This window comes from Pithys albifrons, chromosome 25 (assembly GCF_047495875.1).
Source record: "Pithys albifrons albifrons isolate INPA30051 chromosome 25, PitAlb_v1, whole genome shotgun sequence".
Taxonomy (NCBI): domain Eukaryota; kingdom Metazoa; phylum Chordata; class Aves; order Passeriformes; family Thamnophilidae; genus Pithys; species Pithys albifrons.
This window is the reverse complement of record NC_092482.1, coordinates 1,528,468-1,550,857: the sequence shown is the minus strand read 5'-3', so window position 1 is coordinate 1,550,857 and position 22,390 is coordinate 1,528,468. Positions and strand designations below refer to the sequence as shown.

At 57.2% G+C, this 22,390-nt stretch overlaps 2 protein-coding genes, 1 long non-coding RNA gene and 11 other non-coding genes across 15 annotated transcripts; 1 reads left to right on the top strand and 13 right to left on the bottom strand.

Moving 5' to 3' along the window:
- Positions 1 to 486: 486 nt before the first annotated feature.
- Positions 487 to 9,725, bottom strand: CWC25 (CWC25 spliceosome associated protein homolog). 2 transcript variants are annotated; one of them, XM_071577283.1, is made up of 10 exons: positions 9,674 to 9,725; positions 8,373 to 8,545; positions 6,281 to 6,517; positions 5,889 to 5,958; positions 5,507 to 5,634; positions 5,236 to 5,305; positions 4,453 to 4,589; positions 3,523 to 3,609; positions 2,049 to 2,210; positions 487 to 1,288 (listed from the first exon to the last, which is right to left on the bottom strand). In XM_071577283.1, the coding sequence occupies exons 1-10, from the start codon at positions 9,689 to 9,691 to the stop codon at positions 1,174 to 1,176; spliced, it is 1,197 nt and encodes a 398-aa protein (XP_071433384.1). In that variant the 5' UTR covers positions 9,692 to 9,725; the 3' UTR covers positions 487 to 1,173. The 2 variants fall into 2 exon arrangements, with proteins under 2 accessions (XP_071433384.1, XP_071433385.1); XM_071577284.1 differs by having other exon boundaries at positions 2,049 to 2,207.
- Positions 9,726 to 9,809: 84 nt separating this feature from the next.
- LOC139682871 (uncharacterized) lies at positions 9,810 to 15,482 on the top strand. The gene is made up of 3 exons (XR_011699685.1): positions 9,810 to 9,955; positions 11,145 to 11,253; positions 12,530 to 15,482. It is a non-coding gene; the product is annotated as an uncharacterized lncRNA (long non-coding RNA).
- Positions 12,386 to 12,457, bottom strand: TRNAC-GCA (transfer RNA cysteine (anticodon GCA)). Its single transcript has one exon. It is a non-coding gene; the product is annotated as a tRNA-Cys (tRNA).
- On the bottom strand, positions 12,842 to 12,913 carry TRNAC-GCA (transfer RNA cysteine (anticodon GCA)). The gene has a single exon. It is a non-coding gene; the product is annotated as a tRNA-Cys (tRNA).
- Positions 13,295 to 13,366, bottom strand: TRNAC-GCA (transfer RNA cysteine (anticodon GCA)). Its single transcript has one exon. It is a non-coding gene; the product is annotated as a tRNA-Cys (tRNA).
- TRNAC-GCA (transfer RNA cysteine (anticodon GCA)) lies at positions 13,713 to 13,784 on the bottom strand. The gene has a single exon. It is a non-coding gene; the product is annotated as a tRNA-Cys (tRNA).
- On the bottom strand, positions 14,148 to 14,219 carry TRNAC-GCA (transfer RNA cysteine (anticodon GCA)). The gene has a single exon. It is a non-coding gene; the product is annotated as a tRNA-Cys (tRNA).
- On the bottom strand, positions 14,611 to 14,682 carry TRNAC-GCA (transfer RNA cysteine (anticodon GCA)). Its single transcript has one exon. It is a non-coding gene; the product is annotated as a tRNA-Cys (tRNA).
- TRNAC-GCA (transfer RNA cysteine (anticodon GCA)) lies at positions 15,074 to 15,145 on the bottom strand. The gene has a single exon. It is a non-coding gene; the product is annotated as a tRNA-Cys (tRNA).
- A 656-nt stretch (positions 15,483 to 16,138) lies between the features above and the next one.
- Positions 16,139 to 16,210, bottom strand: TRNAC-GCA (transfer RNA cysteine (anticodon GCA)). Its single transcript has one exon. It is a non-coding gene; the product is annotated as a tRNA-Cys (tRNA).
- A 270-nt stretch (positions 16,211 to 16,480) lies between these two features.
- TRNAC-GCA (transfer RNA cysteine (anticodon GCA)) lies at positions 16,481 to 16,552 on the bottom strand. The gene has a single exon. It is a non-coding gene; the product is annotated as a tRNA-Cys (tRNA).
- A 619-nt stretch (positions 16,553 to 17,171) lies between these two features.
- RPL23 (ribosomal protein L23) lies at positions 17,172 to 20,207 on the bottom strand. Its single transcript, XM_071577515.1, has 5 exons — positions 20,130 to 20,207; positions 19,841 to 19,924; positions 18,935 to 19,063; positions 17,839 to 17,952; positions 17,172 to 17,292 (listed from the first exon to the last, which is right to left on the bottom strand). The coding sequence occupies exons 1-5, from the start codon at positions 20,140 to 20,142 to the stop codon at positions 17,210 to 17,212; spliced, it is 423 nt and encodes a 140-aa protein (XP_071433616.1). The 5' UTR covers positions 20,143 to 20,207; the 3' UTR covers positions 17,172 to 17,209.
- On the bottom strand, positions 18,693 to 18,823 carry LOC139682973 (small nucleolar RNA SNORA21). Its single transcript, XR_011699700.1, has one exon. It is a non-coding gene; the product is annotated as a small nucleolar RNA SNORA21 (small nucleolar RNA).
- A 1,650-nt stretch (positions 20,208 to 21,857) lies between the features above and the next one.
- Positions 21,858 to 21,929, bottom strand: TRNAC-GCA (transfer RNA cysteine (anticodon GCA)). Its single transcript has one exon. It is a non-coding gene; the product is annotated as a tRNA-Cys (tRNA).
- Between the last annotated feature and the right edge of the window lie 461 nt (positions 21,930 to 22,390).

The following is a 22,390-nucleotide window of genomic DNA, read 5'->3' as shown; positions in this document are numbered from 1 at the left end:
GGGGAGCCGCAGGCGGGGGCGGCGGGAGCGCTCGGATAGACCCGCGGATGGAACGGGGAGAACGGCGGCGCGGGGTGGGCTGGGAGGCGGAGGAACGGAGAGGGATAACGGAGAGAAAGGGACGAAGCGGCGGGGAAAAAGCGCCACTGCCTCCTCCTCTTCCCGGAGATGGTCTCGCCCAGTCGGTGCGAGGCCACGCCCCTCGGCGAGCGGACCAATCAGCAGCGAGGCGGCTGGAATTATGAATGGGCTGTTACGTCACGCGCCGCCGCTTAAAGGGCCACGACCCCACCCAAGGACAGACCCCTCGTGGGGCACAACCGGGACCCCACCGGGACCCCACCGGCTCCCGGAGGGTCCTGCGGGCTGGACACACACGAGAACGGGCTCCTACAGCCTCCCGGAGCCTCGCCAAACCTTCCCCCCAAAAGGGTTCGCCCCCCTGCCCCTCCCATCCCTGGAGAGCCACAAAGAACGTTTAACAAATAAGAGTGAAGTTTCTTAATTAAAAAGACAAAATAAATCTACAGCGCTGTACATATACACATTACTTACATTAGAAAATCCCAGAGAAATACCTGCTGTACCAGCTGGGCTCTGCTCAGTTGCTTTTCCCTGGAAACAGCTTCTTTTGGGTCAAATACCAGAGAAATGTGTGACCAAATAATGGCCAGAGATACTCTCAGACTGGTCTGACATCACACCCTGCACACCTGAAATGGTGACACTGTGGGCAGGGCTCGGGTAGGTTTATCAAATTCCATGAAATTAACTCCCATGGGAATTGGTTCTGCTCTGATTTTAGGGATTAACAGAAATAGCTGTTTAGCTCTGGCATATGAAGAGCTCAGGAGTGGGAAGCAGTGACCACCTGGCATTATTTGGTAATAATATACAAAAGTGACACCAGTCGTGGTGGGAACAGAGGGAAAAGCTCTGGCAACACCCTAAAAATGGAATACAAAGGCTCACGAGTTCTCCAGCCAGGGTTCCTCTCAGGACAAAGATGTTCCCAGGGCCCCAAGACCACACTGTGGGCTCAGCACAGAGATCCAGCACCTCTGGGAGATGGGACCTGTCCCTGGAGAGAGCACTGAGGCTGTGCTGGAGGGCTCTCACCTCTGGGCACAAGAGTTCATTGAGCTGCTGCACAGGGCAGAGGGAGCACGAGGCTCATCTCTGCATAAAGTTCTTTTCCAAGGCAGCAGGAGTTCTCTGCAGGGAGTGGATGTTCCTCTTCACCCTGTCCTCCAGGGAGGAGGTGGAGGCACTCTCCAGCTTCAGGCGCCTGCAGGGAGAGAACCAGAGAGAGGAATCAGGGGGTTGAACTGGAAGAGAGCAGGTTTAGATTAGAGGAGGGATATTGGGAAGAAATTCCTCCCTGTGAGGATGGGGAGAGGCTGGAATGGAATTCCCAGAGCAGCTGTGGCTGCCTCATCCCTGGAATGTCCAAGGCCAGGTTGGACAGGGCGTGGAGCAGCCTGGGCTGGTGGGAGGTGTCCCTGCCCATGGCACTGGGTGGGATTTAAGGTCCCTTCCATCCCAGACCATTCCATGATTCCATGGTTCAGTGCTCCCAGCTCTGGGCATCTTCAGAACTTAAGAACATGTTCTCTGGAGGATGACACTGCCATGGGATCTTCCTTACACCTTCTGGAAGGTGCCACACTAAATCCCTTTGCCTGCCACGTGCAAAGGGACTAAGTGTGTTTAGAAATGGTCTCCTTGCTTTTTGAGTTTCAGTGCCATGAGCTCCTGGCACAGACTCACAGGGACTTGCAGGCCTAAAAGGGTTTCAAGCACTTTAAAAAAGAGAATTTTTTAACATCACCATGAGACATTTCCACAGGTTGGCAAAAACTGATGACCAATCTCTGACTCTCAAAGCAATCACAAAAATAACCATCTTTTGGGTTAAGAGGAGAACTGGGAAGAGCAGAAGTCACCAGTTCTGCTGTAAAATACCCCTGATCTGAAGCATCCCAAAGGTTGAGGCAACCCCTCAGGAGTTGGATCTACCCTGAAGGAGAAGGGGGTAAAAGACTCACTGGAAGAACTTTCCATCCCTGGCGTCGAGTTTCTGCATCTCTCGCTCCAGCTCCTCCTCCTTCCGGTGCTTCCTGAGGTTGTTTGCTCTCTCCTCTTCCCTCCACTTGGCATTCTCCATCATTTCCTGCCGTCTGCGCTCCAGTTCCTCCGGGGAGAGCCTTCTGGGGGGGCAGAGACCACCTCTGTTGGGACCCACCAGCACTCTGGGCCCCACTGCCCTCGTGCCCCACTGCCCTCGTGCCCTCGTGCCCCTCTCCCCTCGTGCCCCACTGCCCTCGTGCCCCGCTGCCCTCGTGCCCCCCTCCCCTCGTGCCCCACTGCCCTCGTGCCCCGCTGCCCTCGTGCCCCGCTGCCCTCGTGCCCCGCTGCCCTCGTGCCCCCCTCCCCTCGTGCCCCACTGCCCTCGTGCCCCACTGCCCTCGTGCCCCACTGCCCTCGTGCCCCCCTCCCCTCGTGCCCCCCTCCCCTCGTGCCCCACTGCCCTCGTGCCCCGCTGCCCTCGTGCCCCGCTGCCCTCGTGCCCCCCTCCCCTCGTGCCCCACTGCCCTCGTGCCCCACTGCCCTCGTGCCCCCCTCCCCTCGTGCCCCACTGCCCTCGTGCCCCACTGCCCTCGTGCCCCCCTCCCCTCGTGCCCCATTGCCCTCATGCCCTCGTGCCCCCCTCCCCTCGTGCCCCCCTCCCCTCGTGCCCCCCTCCCCTCGTGCCCCCCTCCCCTCGTGCCCCATTGCCCTCATGCCCTCGTGCCCCCCTCCCCTCGTGCCCCCCTCCCCTCGTGCCCCCCTCCCCTCGTGCCCCACTCCCCTCGTGCCCCACTCCCCTCGTGCCCCACTGCCTTCGTGCCCCATTGCCCTCATGCCCTCGTGCCCCCCTCCCCTCGTGCCCCACTCCCCTCGTGCCCCCCTCCCCTCGTGCCCCACTCCCCTCGTGCCCCACTCCCCTCGTGCCCCACTGCCCTCGTGCCCCACTCCCCACAACCAGGGGATTGTTAAGGTTGGAAAAGACCTTTGAGATCATCAAGTCCAACCACCAAAGATGATTCCCAACCTCCCAGATTTGGGGTATTTAACATGGTTCTCTCTCTGGTGGCCCATCAGCAAAGCTTGCAAGGACATGTCTGAATATTCTCCTTCCCCACCTCCCAGCAAGAGCCTCTTTTCTCCCCCTTTTCAGTCTCCTGGTGTTAATTGACCTGTAAGGTGATGCTGTCCAGGTCCTTTCTGCCTGATGACAGTGAAACAGAATCTTCCAATTAACAAAACCTTCACATCCCTGCCTGGCAGGAGAACCAGCAACCACATGGGTTGCTTTGGGAAGGTGTCCAAGGTGTCAACTGTCAGCCAAGCCCAGGAGCAGCAAAGTGAGCCCTTGAGGACTCTGAGTCTGAGTTTGTGGCCACCTGATCTGCTGTGCCTTGGTGAATTTGGCTCCCAGATCCCCCCCAGCCCAGAGCACAGGCCCAGGGCCCCACTCACCTGGTGTAACCCGAGGGGGGCTGGTGCCTGGAGCTCTTTTTTGGGGAAGGGCTCCTGGCTCTGCCCTTCTCCTCCCGACTGCTGTGTCTGCAACCCCCAAAAATACCCTTATTAGCACAGATTGGCACATTTGTCAACATTCCCTGGACTTCCTCACATGTCCTGAAGCCAAAACAGTTCCCCCAGCTGCAGGACTGTCACCTGCCCACTCTGCAAACAACTCCTGGTGACTCTTAACAGATTGTAAATTTACTGTTTGCTCAGCCTTAATCATTTCCCCAGCAAACAATAAATACCTGCCACCTGATTTTCTCTGCATTAAGGAAGGTAATTCTACATCTTTTCCACATCTAATAACCATAAATTATGGCTTTGAAGAGAACTGGTGGCCCAGATAAAGCAGAGTCACAAGCAACACCTAAAGGGGGTGACCAGAGAGGGTGTCCCAGATGAGGAGTGGGATTGTCCCCTCCAGCAGCTCCCTGGGTGACCAGAGAGGGTGTCCCAGATGAGGAGTGGGATTGTCCCTCCAGCAGCTCCCTGGGTGACCAGAGAGGGTGTCCCAGATGAGGAGTGGGATTGTCCCTCCAGCAGCTCCCTGGGTGACCAGAGAGGGTGTCCCAGATGAGGAGTGGGATTGTTCCCTCCAGCAGCTCCCTGGGTGACCAGAGAGGGTGTCCCAGATGAGGAGTGGGATTGTTCCTCCAGCAGCTCCCTGGGTGACCAGAGAGGGTGTCCCAGATGAGGAGTGGGATTGTCCCTCCAGCAGCTCCCTGGGGGCTCCTGGACAGTCCTGCCCTCACCCCCAGTTGGGCAGGGATGTGGGCAGGACACAAAGTGGCAGGAGATGGAACAAGAGGGATTTTGCCTCCAGAGAACTCCCCCCCAGCAGCCCCTGGTTTGCCCAGCCCAGGGTGCCCCCAGACTCACTGTCTGCTGTGTTTGGAAGGAGATCTGGAGCCCCTGGCCCCAGCCTGCTGGGAGTTCCTCCTGCTGGAGTGTCTGTGTGGGGAGCGGGACGGGCTCCGGGGCCTGGGGGGGGCCCTGCCCTGCTCAGGGTCCCTCACCTGCAATCCAGAAAGATCCTGTAAGAGCACGACAGTGCCAGGCCACAGAGGAGACCCCAGAGAGGAGAAATGCAGGGAGGAGAGCACATGGGGGTGGTGTTTGTGTCACTCCTCAGGTTCCTGTGAACACCTGGCCTAAAAACAATGTGCCTGGAAAGATTATTCCATTCCTGTGTGATGTTCAGGAGACTGGACAAGGCAGCCAAGCTGGAACAGATGATGGAAGAAATTCCTCCCTGGGAGGGTGGGCAGGCCCTGGCACAGCTTGCCCAGAGAAGCTGCCCCATCCCTGGGAGTGTCCAAGGCCAGGTTGGATCAACCTGGGATAGTGGGAGGTGTCCCTGCCCATGGCAGGGGGTGGCACTGGGTGGGATTTAAGGTCCTTCCAACCCAAACCATTCCATTTAGTTTCTCTTGTGAACAGAAACTGAATCAACCTTAACTCGAATTCTGAGCAGACAAAAAGTCCCACCAGGAGCTCAGTAACTTTAGTTTCAGTGCTCAGATGGCTCCAAATTGAATCTAAAGTTCATTAAATCATGTTCCACTCATGATCCTCTTCCAGCTGGTGCAGCAAACCTGCAGCAAACTCCCCAGAACTGTTGGATTTCCCTGACTCAGAGCACTGGGAGTGTGACACACACACCTGTAAACCATATCCTGGGACTTTGGAAGGAGCAGGTTTCCAGGAGGAATTGTCCATCCTCTTCTGAGACCTGCAGGGAAAACAGAACAGTCCTTTTGGAGCAGGAGAATTGCAGGAATATGGAGTTTTTTAACCTTATTTTTATGGCCTGTTCATGATGCAAACCCAATGAAGTAACAACACAGAAACATTTCAGCCAATTAGAGACTCAGAGAGGATTTGAAATACCAGTAAAACTGAGGAAACAGGGAATTTTTGCCACAAAACATACTTGGTTCTGCTCCTCTCCTCCTCACTGCTGTCACTGTCACTGCTGGAGCTGCGACGTCGATGCTTCTTGTGCTTCTTCTTCTTCTCCTTCTTCTTCTTCTTGTCCTTTTTATCCAGACTGTTCTGCAGCTGCAAAGCAAACCCCCATTTCCTTGTCACTTCCCCTGTCCCCAGCCTGGGGCACTCAGAAGCACAAGGAAAAATAAGGAGTTTTCTGTGGAAAAGCTGCTGGACAAAACCTGAGCTGCTTAACAAGGTCCTCTCTCAAAATTAAGGAGTTTCAGTGGGGAAACAGCTCCAAAACCAGCAAAATCTGTGACTTCTGATCCTCCCCCTGGCTCAGTGTGTTCTGTGGGTGTAAAGGAACCCTGAGAAACACCTACCAATGCTTTGATTTTCTTCATTTTCACAGGATTATTCAAAACTTCCCTCTTCTTTTCCTCCTCCCTCTTTCTAAAGTAGGAAAAAAAATCAGTATTTTCACACACAAAATATCACAAATTTCACTAAAGAGATCAATCAAGTGCAAGTAGAAACACAAAAAGCAGGAAAACAGGGGAAAATAAACCCAGCTGAGGATGAATCTGCCCTTTTCTCCCCCATTTATGAGTGCAACAAGCAGGACAAACAAAACTTTGCCACCATCAACCTGCCAACAAATGGCTGGTCTTTATTTTTACTAAATATACATTTTTATATCCCAAACAACACAAAAATGCCTTTCCACTGTTCCTGCCCCCCCAGCCCAGTCTCCAGCCCTGCTGGGCCCCAGCACCTGATCATGAAGAGAGGATCCTCCCGGATTTTGTTGGCCATGTCCAGCACAGAGTTGGCCCCTGACTTGGCAAAGATGGAGCCTGGCAGCAGCCCAGTCTCACTGGAACATCCTGGCTCCTTGTCCTCGGCCTTCTCCAGGATGAACTTGTCCACAGGGCGCCCCATGAGATACTCCTCCCTGTTCACCATCCCCCCAGGGCCCTGGTACATCCACTCCAGCTTCTCCTCTCTCTTCCTGTTGCAAAAGAAACACGGTTTATTTTCCTCCTTGTGTCATCAGCATCATTATTATTAGTTGTTATAACCCCAGCACAGGGTGTGGGGCTGCTGGAGCAAGTCCAGAGCAGACTCCAAGTGAGCAGAGGGGATGGAGCAGCTCCTGTCAGGAAAGGCTGGGACAACTGGGATTGTTCAGCCTGGACAAGGGAAGGGTTAGGGGTGACTTAACTGTGGCCTCTCAGAGCCTGAAGGGGCTACAGGAGAGATGGGGAGAAACTATTTACAAGGGCCTGGAGTGCCAGCACAAGGGGAAAGGCCTCAAAGTGAAGGGAAGTTGGGTTGAGATGGGATATTGGGAAGAAACTCCTCTGTGGTGGGGACTGGGATGGATTTCCCAGAGGAGCTGGGGCTGCCCCATCCCTGGGCCAGGCTGGATGGGGCTTGGAGCAGCCTGGGCTGGTGGGAGGTGTCCCTGCCCATGGCTTGGGGCAGCCTGGGCTGGTGGGAGGTGTCCCTGCCCATGGCTTGGGGCAGCCTGGGCTGGTGGGAGGTGTCCCTGCCCATGGCTTGGGGCAGCCTGGGCTGGTGGGAGGTGTCCCTGCCCATGGATTGGGGCAGCCTGGGCTGGTGGGAGGTGTCCCTGCCCATGGATTGGGGCAGCCTGGGCTGGTGGGAGGTGTCCCTGCCCATGGATTGGAGCAGCCTGGGCTGTGGGAGGTGTCCCTGCCCATGGATTGGAGCAGCCTGGGCAGGTGGGAGGTGTCCCTGCCCATGGATTGGAGCAGCCTGGGCAGGTGGGAGGTGTCCCTGCCCATGGCTTGGGGCAGCCTGGGCTGTGAGGGCCTGCCAGGACCCCCAGTGCCCGTGGGGAGCTGGGATGGATTTCCTGGAGAAGCTGTGGCTGCCCCATCCCTGGGAGTGTCCAAGGCCAGGCTGGACAGGGCTTGGAACACCCTGGGCTGGTGGGAGGTGTCCCTGCCTGTGGGTTGGGACTGGCTGGGCTGCCAGGCCCCCTGACTGGAGGGTGCCCATGTCCCCCTGCCAGGCCCCAGTGCCCATTCCCTGACCAGAGGGTGCCCATGTTCCTGGCCCCTGCCAGGCCCCCCAGGCTGTGCCTGTGTCCTTGGCCCTTGCCCAGACCCCCAGTGCCCATGCCCTGACCGCAGCGTGCCCATGTCCTCCCGTGCCCTCCATGCCCCCAGTGCCCTGCCCTGACCGCAGCATGCCCATGTCCCCCCGTGCCCCCCTGCCAGCCTCCCGTGCCCCCCGTGCCATGCCCTGACCGCAGCGTGCCCATGTCCCCCCGTGCCCCCCGTGCCCCCCGTGCCCTGCCCTGACCGCAGCGTGCCCATGTCCCCCCATGCCCCCCGTGCCCTGCCCTGACCGCAGCGTGCCCATGTCCCCCCATGCCCCCCATGTCCCCCGTGCCCTGCCCTGACCGCAGCGTGCCCATGTCCCCCCATGTCCCCCCATGCCCTGCCCATGCCCCCCGTCCCCCCGTGCCCTGCCCTGACCGCAGCGTGCCCATGTCCCCCCATGCCCCCCGTGCCCTGCCCTGACCGCAGCGTGCCCATGTCCCCCCATGCCCCCCATGTCCCCCGTGCCCTGCCCTGACCGCAGCGTGCCCATGTCCCCCCATGCCCCCCGTGCCCCCCATGCCCTGCCCATGCCCCCCATGCCCCCCATGTCCCCCGTGCCCTGCCCTGACCGCAGCGTGCCCATGCCCTGCCCATGCCCCCCGTGCCCTGACCGCAGCGTGCCCATGCCCCCCATGCCCCCCGTGCCCTGCCCTGATCGCAGCGTGCCCATGTCCCCCCATGCCCCCCATGCCCCCCGTGCCCCCGTGCCCCCCGTGCCCCCCATGCCCTGACCGCAGCGTGCCCATGTCCTCGGCGTAGCGCTGCATCTCCTCCCTGGCGCGCTCCTCCTGCAGCTCCCGCTGCAGCTCCTCGATCTTCCTGCGCTCGGCCTCGTGTTTCTGCTCCGCCTTCCACACCTTCTCCACATTGCGCAGGGTCTGCGGGTGCCAGCTCTTCTTCAGGTTCTGGGGGGCACAGGGAATGGCATCGGGGTCAGCTCTGAGGGCACTGGCACCCCCCGGACCTCCACCCGGCCCCTCCAATGCCCCCGACCCCACCAATGCCCCTCTGGCCCCTCTTATCTCCCCCCGACTCCCCTCAATCTCCCTTCAGCCTCTCTCATCTCCCCCTGATCTCCCATCAATGCCCCTCTGGCTTCTCTTTTCTCCTCCTGACCCCTCTCAAACCCCCTCCAGCCTCTCTCAGCTCCCCCTGACACCCCATTAATGCTCCTCTGGCCCCTCTTTTCTCCCCCCGACCCCTCTCAATTCCCCTCCAGCCTCTCTCAGCTCCCCCTGACCCCCCATCAGTCCCCAGCTGATCCCCCTCAATCCCTCTCCAGCCTCCCTCAGCCCTCTGGCCCCCCAACCTCTCCCCCCGACTCCTCTCACCTCCCCCTGACCCCCCTCAATCCCCCTCTGGCCCCTCTCACACCCCCAGGGCCTTGTTGGGCCTCCTCACCCCCGACCCTCCTCTTGACCCCTCTCAGCCCCCACTTAACCCTCATCAGCCCCCCTCAATCCCCCTCTGATCCCCCCCAGCCCCTCCCAACCCCCAGCCCCTCTCATCGACCCCTCAGTCCACTCTCAGAATCCTCCCTGATCCCCCTCGGACCCTTCTCGGCCCACACTCGATCCCCCTTAGACCCCTCATCCCCCTCCCCAGCCCCTCCATGTCCCCTCATCCTCCTCCCCAGCCCTCCATGTCCCCTCCATGTCCCCTCATCCTTCTCCCAGCCCCTCCATGTCCCCTCATCCTTCTCCCAGCCCCTCCATGTCCCCTCCATGTCCCCTCATCCTCCTCCCCAGCCCCTCCATGTCCCCTCATCCTCCTCCCCAGCCCCTCCATGTCCCCTCATCTCCCCCATGTCCCCTCATCCTTCTCCCAGCCCCTCCCCAGCCCCTCCATGTCCCCTCATCCCCCTCCCCAGCCCCTCCATGTCCCCTCCATGTCCCCTCATCCCCCTCCCCAGCCCCTCCATGTCCCCTCATTCCCCTCATGCCCCCCAGCCCCTCCATGTCCCCTCATCCTCCTCCCCAGCCCCTCCATGTCCCCTCCATGCCCCCTCCATCCCCCCCCTCCGTTCCCCTCACCAGGTCTCCCCCCCCCATCGCGGCCGCCGGGCGAGCGCGTCCCTCCGCCGCTACCGGGACAGGAAATGCGTCATCACATCGAGCCACCGCCTGTCCTGCCGCGCCTCCGTGTGGCGTCACTTCCGGCAACCGGCAAGATGGCGGCGGAGAAGGAGGAGGAGGAGGGAGGGAAGGAACGGCGGGGAGGCCCCTCAGGCGGGCCGGGCTGCGCCGCCACCTCCGCTGGGGCCGGGGCAGAGCCAGAGCCGGGGATGTGCCGGGGAGGAGCCGGTTGATGTCCGGGTTAGAACCTGGGAGTGCCCAGACTGGGGGAGGTTGGAACTGGGACCAGCCAGGTCGGAACTGGGACCAGCCAGGATAGAACTGGGACCAGCCAGGTCGGAACTGGGACCAGCCAGGTCGGAACTGGGACCAGCCAGGATAGAACTGGGACCAGCCAGGTCGGAACTGGGACCAGCCAGGTCGGAACTGGGACCAGCCAGGATAGAACTGGGACCAGCCAGGTCGGAACTGGTGCCAGCCAGGTTGGAACTGGGACCTCCGTTTCAGTCTGGGTTAGGACCAGTGATCCCCATATTTCAGTCTGGGTTAGAACTGGGACATCCATTTCAGTCCGGGTTAGATCCAGTGACCCTCATTGGAGTCCGGGTTAGAACTGGGACATCCATTTCAGTCTCTGTTAGAGCTGGGACCCCCCATTTCAGTTCTGGGTTAAACTGGGACCCCCCATTTCAGTCTGGGTTAAACTGGGATCCCCAATTTCAGTCTGGGTTAAACTGGGACCCCTATTTGAGTCTGGGTTAGGACCAGTGACCCCCATTTCAGTCTGGGTTAAACTGGGACCCCCCATTTCAGTCTGGGTTAGGACTGGGACCCCCATTTCAGTCTGGGTTAGGACTGGGACCCCCATTTCAGTCTGGGTTAAACTGGGATCCCCATTTCAGTCTGGGTTAAACTGGGATCCCCCATTTCAGTCTGGGTTAAACTGGGATCCCCCCCAGTCTGGGTTAGTTCCACTGGCCCCCATTTCAGTTCGAGTTAGAATTGGGACCCCCATTTCAATCCGGGTTAGAACTGGGCTCCCCCCAGTCCGGGTCAGGACCAGTGACTCCCATTTCAATCCGGGTTAGAACTGGCCTCCCCCCAGTCCGGGTCAGGACCAGTGACCCCCTCCCCGTTCCCGTGTCCCAGCCCGGGTTCGAACCCGTGTCCCCGCCGTGCCCGGCCCCCGGCGCTGCCCCTGCGCCACCTTCCCCTGCCCGGGCCCCCCTCCCTGCCCCGGGGGCCGCTCGGGGCTGGCTCGGCGGCAGCGGCACCGCCCGGGGAGCGGCGGGGGCGGGTTCGAGCCCCGGGGCCAGCGCGGCAACCACCGTGCGGGTGATTCAGGGCTTTAATTGGGGTCATTCCCTGCTTTAATTGGGGTCATTCCCTGCTTTAATTGGGGTCATTCCCTGCTTTAATCACCGCACAGGAAAACCAGGAGCTGCTGAGCCTGTTTGTGAGGACCTGCAGCACCAGGAGGGCAAAGGGGGCATGTCAGTCCCAAGCTTTGCTTCCATCCTTGGCAAAAATATCATCAGGTGATTTCCAAGAGCTCAGAGGGTGGGAAAAATCTGGGAAAAATGAGGGAAAAGAAGAGAGAAAAATCTGGGAAAATTCCAGGGAAAAATGAGGGAAAAGAAGAGAGAAAAATCTGGGAAAAATCCAGGAAAAGGGTGGGAAAAATGAGGGAAAAGAAGAAGGAAAACTCCAGGAAAAATCTGGGAAAAGAGGTGGAAAAATACAGGAAAAAAAAAGGGAAGACATTCCAGGTGGGAAAAGGATGGAAAAGGAGGGGGGAAATCTGGGAAAAGAAGGGGGAGGAAAGCACCAGGGAAAAGAGGGAAATTTTTTTCCCAAGTGGGAAAAAAAGAAGAATGTGGGAAAAGAAGAGAAATTCCGAGCGGGAAAAGGAGGGAAAAAGGGGGGGAAACTCCAGGAAAAATCTGGGAAAAGGAGGGAAATTCCAGGTGGGAAAAGGGTGGGAAAAATCTGGGAAAAGAGGCAGAAAAATTCAGGCAAAAGAGGGAAAAGAAAAAGATTCCAGGTGGGAAAAGGATGGGAAAAATCTGGGAAAAGGAGGGAAAAGAGGAAAATTCCAAGTGGGAAAAGGAGGGAGAAAAATCCAGGAAAAGGAGAAAAAAAGAGGGAAATCCAGGTGGGAAATCTGGGAAAAGGAAGGAAAATAAGGGAAAAAATCCAGGAAAAGGATGGAAAAGGGGGGAAAATCTGGGGAAAAGAGGAAATCTGTGAGGAGATTCTGGGGGGGGAAAAGGGTGAAAAAGCAGCTAAAGGGGAGGGGGCACCTGGAGTTGAACCAGGGACTGCAGTCAAATGCTCTGCCACTGAGCTACACCCCCTGGGGCAGGATCTGCACACTTAGAAACATCTCCAGGGCTTGGATTCCTTCACCTCACAGCCCCCTGTGCACCCTAAAGTGCCTGACAGGCTGCACTGGGAGTTAAACGTGGTCAAAGATGGGAAATCTCAGCAGTTTTGGTAATGGGGTGAGTACAGAGAATTCAAACTCACCCACTCACTGCACAACCCCAGCAGAGCCTCAGTTCCTTCAGTGAACCACAAAACCATCACTCCCAGGCCCAACAACAGCTCCCCAGCTTCTTCCTGGGGGAGATTCTGGGAAAAGGAAGGTTGAAGGAAGAGGAAAAGGAAAGGGGGCACCTGGAGTTGAACCAGGGACCTCTTGATCTGCAGTCAAATGCTCTGCCACTGAGCTACACCCCCTGGGACAGGGTGTGCTTGTGTAGGTATGAAAACGTGTATTTGCCAAAGAAAAACAGGTTTTTCTGTCCACAGGTTGGATTCATTTGCTCACCAGCTGCCTGTGCACCTTCATCAGCCTGTCAAAGGCAGGTAAATGCCATAAATTACCATAATTGTGATGCCTCCAGAGAATGAAGAGCAGGGAAAGGACACACAGGCACAGGGAGGGGTTCCCCACACACTGCACAGCCCCTGCAGCTCCCCAGGAGTCACAGCCACGATGCCTTTGAAGCTGAAACCCCCAACCAGCTGCACAGCACAAGCTCACAGGCCCAACAGGAGCTCTCCAGGGTTTTCCTGTGACAAACTTTGGCAAAAGGAAGGCTGAAGGAGAGGAGAAAAACAAGGGGGCACCTGGAGTTGAACCAGGGACCTCTTGATCTGCAGTCAAATGCTCTGCCACTGAGCTACACCCCCTGGGGCAGGATCTGCACAGGGTGATTTATAAACATCTGGAGACTCAAACAAAGTTCTGTGTCCACTGGTGGTTGGGCTTTAATACTCAACAGCCCCCTGGGCACCTTCATGTGCCTGCCAAGGGCTGTGCAGGGAATTGGCTGTGATAAATGTCACAAACATGATGAGTGCAAAGAACTGAGACCAGACAGAAGTACAAACTCTGTAGTTACTCCCTGAACAACCCCTGGAGTGTCCCAATGAACACTCAGTTCCCTCAATGCTGAAGCTCCAAACCCCCACTCACTGCACAGCACAGGCTCACAGGTCCAACAACAGCTCCCCAGTTTCTTCCTGGGGGAGATTTTGGCAAAAGGAAGGTTGAAGGAAGAGGAAAAGGACAGGGGGCACCTGGAGTTGAACCAGGGACCTCTTGATCTGCAGTCAAATGCTCTGCCACTGAGCTATACCCCCTGGCTGGGTGTCCTGGGAGGAGCAATGAACACCCTTCTGCACAGCTCAGGCTTTGTGCCCACTGTGCTGAAGCAGCTCCTGATTTGCAGTGAGTGGAGCAGGCAAAGTGTGCACAGGAAGTTCCTGCAGCAAACACAGACACACACACAGGGTCTGGTCCAAACAAAACACCTCCCCAGAGTTTCCTCACTGAGCAAACAGTCCCTGGGCCTTGGCACCCACAGGGAGCTGTGCAGGGGCTGTGGCTGAATTCTCAGTTCTTTAATCTTGGAATTCAGAGACTGTGCACTCACTGGGGTTAAATAAAGGGAGGATTCCTCAGGTTCTCATGGAAAAAGAGGAGGAAAGGGGGCACCTGGAGTTGAACCAGGGACCTCTTGATCTGCAGTCAAATGCTCTGCCACTGAGCTACACCCCCTGCAGTGGGAGCTGCACAGGCACATGGAAACAGGGACAGCAGCTTTCCTGTCCAGGGCTTGGATTCCTTTATTTGACAACCCCCTGTGCACCTTCAAGTGCCTGACAAAGCCTGTACTGGGAGTTAAACAAGATAAAAGATGGGAAATATCATCAGTTAGGGTAGATGGGATGACTACAGACAAAACTACAAACAAACTCACTACTCACTCACTGCACAACTCCTGCATTTCCCCAACAGAGCCTCAGTTCCTTCAATGCTGAAGCTCCAAACCCCCACTCAGTGCACAGCACAAGCTCACAGGTCCAACAACAGCTCCCCAGCTTCTTCCTGGGGGAGATTTTGGCAAAAGGAAGAGAAAAGAGGGGGCACCTGGAGTTGAACCAGGGACCTCTTGATCTGCAGTCAAATGCTCTGCCACTGAGCTATACCCCCTGCCTGACATCTCTCCCCTTGCCCACAAAAAAAACATTTCAAGGATGTTCTTCACAATTTCCTGCTGCCTCTGCTCCTTGGGAATCAGCTCCTGCTGCAGGAAGTGCAGGGCTGGAATGCAGCAGCAGTGAGTGACTCCCACAGCAACACTGCTCTGTGCTGCAGACACCACACGGCCTTGGCCAGCCCCTCCCTCCCCTCTCCCGGTTTTCCATCTGTTCCCTGAGTGCTCTGTGTGACACAGCAACTGCCTTGGAGCCTCTGACACTTCCCCTCAGCTCCAGCTCCGACTGGAACAGCAAAAAGAGACAACAGCAGAGAAAACTGAGCTGAGCTTTGTTTGCCTTTGGTGACCAAACCCCCCAAAATCCCAAGGAAAAGCAGCAAAAAGAGGGGGCACCTGGAGTTGAACCAGGGACCTCTTGATCTGCAGTCAAATGCTCTGCCACTGAGCTACACCCCCTGGGGCAGGATCTGCACAGGGTGATTTATAAACATTTGGAGACTCAAACAAAGTTCTGTGTCCACTGGTGGTTGGGCTTTAATACTCAACAGCCCCCTGGGCACCTTCATGTGCCTGCCAAGGGCTGTGCAGGGAATTGGCTGTGATAAATGTCACAAACATGATGAGTGCAAAGAACTGGGACCAGACAGAAGTACGAACTCTGTAGTTACTCCCTGAACAACCCCTGGAGTGTCCCAATGAACACTCAGTTCCTTCACAGCTGAAGCTCCAAACCCCCACTCAGTGCACAGCACAAACTCCCAGGTCCAACAACAGCTCCCCAGTTTCTTCCTGTGGGAGATTTTGGAAAAAGGAAGGTTGAAGGAAGAGGAAAATAAGGAGAAAAAGGAGGGGGCACCTGGAGTTGAACCAGGGACCTCTTGATCTGCAGTCAAATGCTCTGCCACTGAGCTATACCCCCCTGGGGCAGGGCCTGGGCAAGGACTCATCAAGGCATTTCTAGAGAGAGGGAGAAGCTTTGCTGCCCCTGTGCTGGATTCCTTCCCTGGCCACCCCTGTGCTCCTCAGGGGCCTGCCAGGCTGTGCAGGAGTTAAACATGGAAAGGATGGTGAATGGGATGAATGGGGGCAGTTGTGGTTACTGTGGAGATCTAATCCAGGCTTTGCCCCCCATTCTGCATCCCAGATCTGATCTGCTCCTGGTTTTCCCCCACTCCCAGTTCTGGATCTGATCCTGTCCAGGTTTCCCCCCTTCCATATCCTGAGCTGCTCCAGTCTGGCTTTTCTCCCATTCCATACCCCAGCTCTGATCCACTCTGGGTTTTCTCCCATTCCCATTCCAGCCTGGATCCAGTCCAGTTTTACCCCCATTCCAGATTCCAGACCAACCCAGTCTGGGTTTCCCCACTCCTTATTCCAGCCCTGATCCAGTCCATGTTTTCTCCCATATATGGAATTTCTGCAAACAGAGAATTAAGGAAAGGACCCCCAGACAGGAGTTACACACTGAGTACCCACAGGGAGCAGTTACACCCACAGGGGGCAGTTACACCCACAGGGAGCAGTTACACCCACAGGGGGCAGTTACACCCACAGGGAGCAGCTACACCCACAGGGGGCAGTTACACCCACAGGGGGCAGTTACACCCACAGGGGGCAGCTACACCCACAGGGGGCAGCTACACCCACAGGGGGCAGTTACACCCACAGGGGGCAGTTACACCCACAGGGAGCAGTTACACCCACAGGGGGCAGTTACACCCACAGGGAGCAGCTACACCCACAGGGGGCAGTTACACCCACTGCAACCCCTGCACTCTCCCACACTCAGGGCCCCAACACCTTCACAGCTGAAGCTCCAAACCACCACTCACTGCACAGCACAAGCTCCCAGGTCCAAGAACAGCTCCCCAGCTGCTTCCTGGGGAAGATTTTGGCAAAAGGAAGAGAAAAGAGGGGGCACCTGGAGTTGAACCAGGGACCTCTTGATCTGCAGTCAAATGCTCTACCACTGAGCTATACCCCCTTCCTTCTGTTGCTCTTCCCAGCAGGAATATCCTTGCTAATTACCATCCCAGCAAAACTGCTAATTAATCCCAAGACAAAAAACAGGTTCTCAAGAAATACTCATCCCTTTCCTTGGAAACAGTCCAGGGATGCTCCTCTGGCTCTGCTGGAACCTCCTGCCTGCCCCGTGGCCACCACCCAGCACAGGCCCATGGACAGTGCAGGGGGAAACCAGGGGAGTGGGGGGCTCCAAACCACATTTTGGGGGTGAAAAGAAGGAAAAAAAGGGAGGGGGCACCCGGATTTGAACCGGGGACCTCTTGATCTGCAGTCAAATGCTCTACCCCTGAGCTATACCCCCATCTGGGCAGCAGGGCCAGGTGAGGCTCCTTGTGGGCAGGGACAGGTGGCCCAGCCACATTCCAGAACTGCTCCCACATTCCAGGGCTCCTCCCACACCCCATCCCTGCCCACCTCCCACCACCCTCACTGCCCCTCCTTCCACCCCAAACCCACCCTGGGTCTTCCCTCACCCTCCCAAGCAGCCCTGGAGGTCCAGGCTAATGAATTCCCACCTAATTTCCAGTAAAACACCCCACTGTGGACAAGAAAAAGGGGCATTTCCAGCAGTGTCACTGAAGGCTCTGGGGCTGTGCCCCTGTTTGGTCTCAGGGTGTGCCCAGCCTGGCACAGGAATTACCTGCAACACCTCCCACCTGCCCACAGCCCGTCCTCCAACTGGCACCCCAAAGGCAGAGGATACCAAAAATCCCCCAAAATGTTTAATCCAACCATCCAGGTATTTTCCAGCAGTCCAAGAACTTGCCTAAAAACCACCCTCAGGATATTAAAGCCCCAAATCCCGTTTTCCTGCCGAAGCACACGAGGAGCTCCACAAAAAGCCTTCCCAGCACCACCTCCCTCCTTCCACCACCATCCTGTCCACGGGGGAGGCACTTTGGCAAGAAACACACCAGGGAGTTGGTACAAGGACTTTTATTTCTGCCTGTGCAGAGGCTCAGGCGATGCTGCCGGCGTTGGAGGCGATCCTGGGCCACAGATCCGCACACTCCTTGGCCACGGGGCCTGTGATTGCTGAGCCTGGAAAACAACAGGGATAATGGAGCATCACTCCTGCCCTGCCAGGGGGAATGGACTGCCCAGAGCAGCTGTGGCTGTCCCTGGATCTCTGGGAGTGTCCCAGGCCAGGCTGGACAGGGCTGGGAGCACCCTGGGATAGTGGGAGGCGTCCCTGCCATGGCAGGGGTGGCACTGGATGGGCTTTAACCCAATCCATTCTGGGGTTCTGTGACTGTGAATCCCTCTGTGTGGTGCTGCTGGGACTGCCCTGGGAGTGCCCCATCCCTGGGAGTGTCCAAGGCCAGGTTGGACAGGGCTTGGAGCACCCTGGGCTGGTGGGAGGTGTCCCTGCCCATGGCAGGAGGTTGGAACTCTCCTGATCTTTAAGGTCCTTTCCAACCCAAACCATTCTGGAGTTCCATGACTAGAAGGCACAGTTGGTTCAGGGCAGCATTTCCCACTCACCATCCCACTCTGAGCTGGCTCCTTTCCCTCAGGAAAGCTCAGCCCTGTGGCAGTGCCAACCTCCCCCCATTCCCAGTGGGACAAAATTCCAGGCCTCCTCACCTTTCATCTCCCCTTTGTTATTTACAATCACTCCTGCATTGTCCTCGAAGTAGAGGAACACCCCATCCTTCCTGCGGTAGGATTTGCGCTGCCGGATCACCACGGCCGGGTGCACTGGGAGGGAAAGGAGCAGCTCAGGCTCACAGCAATGGGACAAACACCCCAGGAGATGGCCCCAGGAGCTGCTCTGCTGCAGCATCAAACCCCAGGCACAAATTCGGGGGTTTTTTTCACTTTATATCTTGTATTTGTGGAGTTTCACCGAGAAAAGTTTCAGGTTATAATCAAGTCTCCTTGAGTGTGTAACACTTGGAGCTGCATCTTGGATAATCCATTTTTTTCTCACTTTCCCACCTTTATTTCTAAATAAACCATTAATTGATAGACAACATTCAGCAGAAATTCCCTTGGAGTAGGAGCCAACACAGACAACACTCAGCTCTGGAGTGGGAGCCCTGGCAGAGGGTGGGACTGGGTGGGATTGAGGGTCCCTCCCAACCCAACCCAACCCAATCCAACCCAATCCAACCTAACCCAATCCAACCCAACCCAATCCAACCCAATCCAACCTAACCCAATCCAACCCAACCCAATCCAACCTAACCCAACCCAACCCAATCCAACCCAATCCAACCTAACCCAATCCAACCCAATCCAACCTAACCCAACCCAACCCAACCTAACCCAATCCAACCCAACCTAACCCAACCCAACCCAACCCAATCCAACCCAACCCAACCCAACCCAACCCAACCCAACCCAATCCAACCCAACCCAACCCAACCCAACCCAACCCAACCCAATCCAACCCAACCCAACCCAACCCAACCCAACTCATTCCAGGCCTCCAAGCCCCGTGTCCCACCACTGATTGAAATCAACAGCACGAGCTGCCACTTCACCCAAAAGCGGTGCCTTTGCTCTGCCCTTCCACGACAACTCCGTGAGCCACAGCACAGACCCAGCGAGTGCTTTACAGAAGGGGGAGGTACTGGAACTGCTACTGGAACTGGTACCGGTACTGCTGCTGGTCCTGGCGCTCGAGGGGCTGTGCCCACTTCCCAGCACACTCTGGCAGAGCAGCAGCAGGACTCACCCTTCTTCCTCAGCTCAGGCTTGCCCTTCTTCACCGTGGCCATCACCATGTCCCCCACGCCGGCCGCCGGCAGCCGGTTCAGGCGGCCCTTGATGCCCTTCACGGAGATGATGTAGAGGTTCTTGGCCCCTGCGGAGAGCAGCGCCCACGTTATCCCGGGATAGCCAGGCCAGGGGTTATCCTGGGATAGCTGGGAACAGCTGCTGCCTCCTCCCGCTCAGCCCCGGGCACAGGGAGAGCTCCCAGGAGGGATCCAGCGTTTGGGAATTGGCTCAACACCTGCTTGCCCTCTGTGTTACCCTGGGGGCTCCTTCCCCCCTGCAGGGTCCCCCAATTCCAGAGGAGTGTCCTTTCTCCCTGGTTCCAGGGTGATCCCTTCCTAATGCCCCCCCCGTCCGGTCCCAAGGGTCTCCTTCCTGCAGGAATCCCCCGATCCCAGGGGGGTTCCTTCCCGTGGGATTCCCCAGGTCCAGGGGGCTCCTTCCTGCCCGGCTGGTTCCAGAGGGGTATCCCAGTTCCAGGGGGGCTCTTTCCCACTGACCCGCCCGATTCCAGGGGAGGTATTTCCCCCCGACCCACCCAGTCCCACGGGGGCTCTCCCAGTTCCAAAGGAGCTCTCCCAGTCCCACGGGGGCTCTTTCCCACTGACCCGCCCGATTCCAGGGGACCTCTCCCGGTTCCAGAGACGCTCTCCCGGTTCCAGAGGGGCTTTTTCCCACCGAAGCTCCCCATTCCAAGGGGAGCATCCCGATTCCAAGAGGAGTATCCCGGTTAGGGGGCGTTTCCCGGTTCCAGGGGGTGTATCCCGGTTCAAGGGGGGGTTTCCCGGTTCCAGGGGGTGTATCCCGATTCAAGGGGGGGTTTCCCGGTTCCAGAGGGGTTTTTCCCGCTCCCCCCGAGGCTCACCCGTGTTGTCGGCGCAGTTGATCACGGCTCCCACCGGGAGCCCCAGCGAGATGCGGAATTTGGCCCCGGACGATCCTCCGCGTCCTGCGGGGCCACAAGAGCGTTAATGCCCCAACCCCGCGCGGGCCCGGCCCCGCCGCAGCCGCACCGGCCGCGCCATCCGCGCCACCCCGCGCTCAGCGCCGCTCCCGCAGCCCTCTCCGCCTCGGGATAACCCGGCATGGAGCGGGATAACCCGGGATGGCGGCGGATGGAGCGGGAAGGCCGCGGACACCGGGCCAGGCCTCACCTCGCTTCGACATCTTGGCGCCGGAAGAGGCGGCGCGGCGGGAGCGACAGCGCCACCTACCGGCGGCCTTAAGGAGAGCAGCGCCACCTACCGGCGGCCGTAAGGAAAGCAGCGCCACCTACCGGCGGCGGGAACACACACAGAGACAGACGGACAGACAGAGACAGAGACAGAGACAGAGACAGAGACAGAGACAGAGACAGAGACAGAGACAGAGACAGAGACAGAGAGACAGACAGACGGACACAGACACAGACACAGACACAGAGACACAGACACAGACAGACAGACGGACAGACACAGAGAAACAGAGACAGAGACAGACGGACAGACAGACAGACAGAGACAGAGACACAGACACAGACACAGAGACACAGACACAGACAGACAGACGGACAGACACAGAGAAACAGAGACAGAGACAGACGGACAGACAGAGACACAGACACAGACACAGACACAGACAGAGAGACAGACAGACAGACACACAGAGAGACAGACAGACAGACATGCAGAGACACACACAGAGACACAAAGACAGACACACAGACACACAGATGGACAGACACAGACACACAGAGACAGAGACAGAGACACAGACAGACAGACAGACACACACACAGAGACAGACAGACACACAGACACAGACAGACAGACAGAGAGACACACAGACAGACACACAGACACATGGAGACAGAGACACAGACAGACAGACAGACAGACAGACACAGAGACAGATGGGCAGAGACAGAGACAGAGACAGACAGACGGACAGACACAGAGAGACACAGAGGCAGAGACACAGACGGTGACAGAGACAGAGACACAGAGACAGATGGACGGACAGACACACAGACAGACACACACACAGACACACAGACAGGCACACAGACAGACAGACACAGAGACAGAGACAGACAGAGACAGACGGACAGACAGACAGACATACAGACACAGACAGACAGATACACACACACACACACAGACACACAGACAGACAGACACAGAGACAGAGACAGACACAGAGAGACAGACGGACAGACAGACACACACACACACACACACAAAGACAGACGGACAGACACAGACAGACACACAGCGACAGAGACACACACACACACAGACAGACATACAGACACAGACAGACAGATACACACACACACACAGACACACAGACAGACAGACACACACACAGACACACAGACAGACACACAGACACACAGACACACAGACACACAGACAGACACACAGACACACAGACAGGCAGACACACAGACAGACACACAGGCAGACACACAGACAGACACACAGACAGACACATAGACAGGCACACAGACAGACAGACACACACACAGACACACACACAGATACACAGACAGGCAGACACACAGACAGACACACAGACAGACACACACACAGACACACAGACAGACAGACACACACACACACACACACAGACACAAACAACCCTTTGCGAGCAACCCTTCGCAAAGCAGAATTCGAAATTTCACAAAAACCCAGGGGGGGGTTTGGGCACCGTTTTCTCTTTCAGATAAACCACCATCAGGGAATCAAAAATTTCACACCACCAGAGTGTTTTTGGACCCTTTTTCAATTAAACCACCGGCGGCGAGGGAAAAACCTGGGGATGAAAAGCGGCTAAAAGAGAGAATTAAAAAGAGAAATAAAGAGGAAGAAAGAAAAATTAAAAAGAGAAATAAAGAAAAGAGGGGGCACCCGGATTTGAACCGGGGACCTCTTGATCTGCAGTCAAATGCTCTGCCACTGAGCTATACCCCCATTGGAATGAACGGGCGCCGGGTGGCGTTTTCCCCATCGTTCCCTCCACGCCTGCGCGGTTCCCGTTCCACGCGCGGACGCCGCGGATGCGGCGTCCGCGCGTGGAACGGGAGCCGCGCGCGCGTGCAAAAGGAACCCCCCTCCTCATCCCCCTCTGGAATTTCGCCAAAACATCCCAAAAAACTCATTGACGTTTCAACCCCCCACCGGGATTCGAACCGGCGACCTCTGGACCCTCAGCCAAACGTTCCACCCCGCAGCCGCCGCCAGAGGGCGCTCCGTGGGCGCTCCGCCGGTTCGAATCCCTCCACCTCCAAACCGCTTTTTATTTAAGGTTTTTTTCGCCCTTTTTCAAGCGGTTTTTGGGTGGGTTTTTTTCGGCTGGGAGGTGTTGGCGGGTTTGGGGAAGGGGTTGGGGGGAACGTTTTGCGTGTGGGCGCCCCTCCCTCCCTCCCTTGGCT

What these genes read in the sequence shown, in the direction of transcription:
- CWC25 (XM_071577283.1), bottom strand. An exon ending in GAGGACATGGGCACGCTGCG is followed by an intron (nt 6,518 to 8,372) that starts GTCAGGGCATGG and finishes CTTTTGCAACAG; the next exon opens with GAAGAGAGAGGAGAAGCTGG. An exon ending in AGGGATGGAAAGTTCTTCCA is followed by an intron (nt 1,289 to 2,048) that starts GTGAGTCTTTTA and finishes CTCTCCCTGCAG; the next exon opens with GCGCCTGAAGCTGGAGAGTG.
- RPL23 (XM_071577515.1), bottom strand. An exon ending in GCCTGAGCTGAGGAAGAAGG is followed by an intron (nt 17,953 to 18,934) that starts GTGAGTCCTGCT and finishes TTTCCCTCCCAG; the next exon opens with TGCACCCGGCCGTGGTGATC. An exon ending in TAACAAAGGGGAGATGAAAG is followed by an intron (nt 17,293 to 17,838) that starts GTGAGGAGGCCT and finishes GTTGTTTTCCAG; the next exon opens with GCTCAGCAATCACAGGCCCC.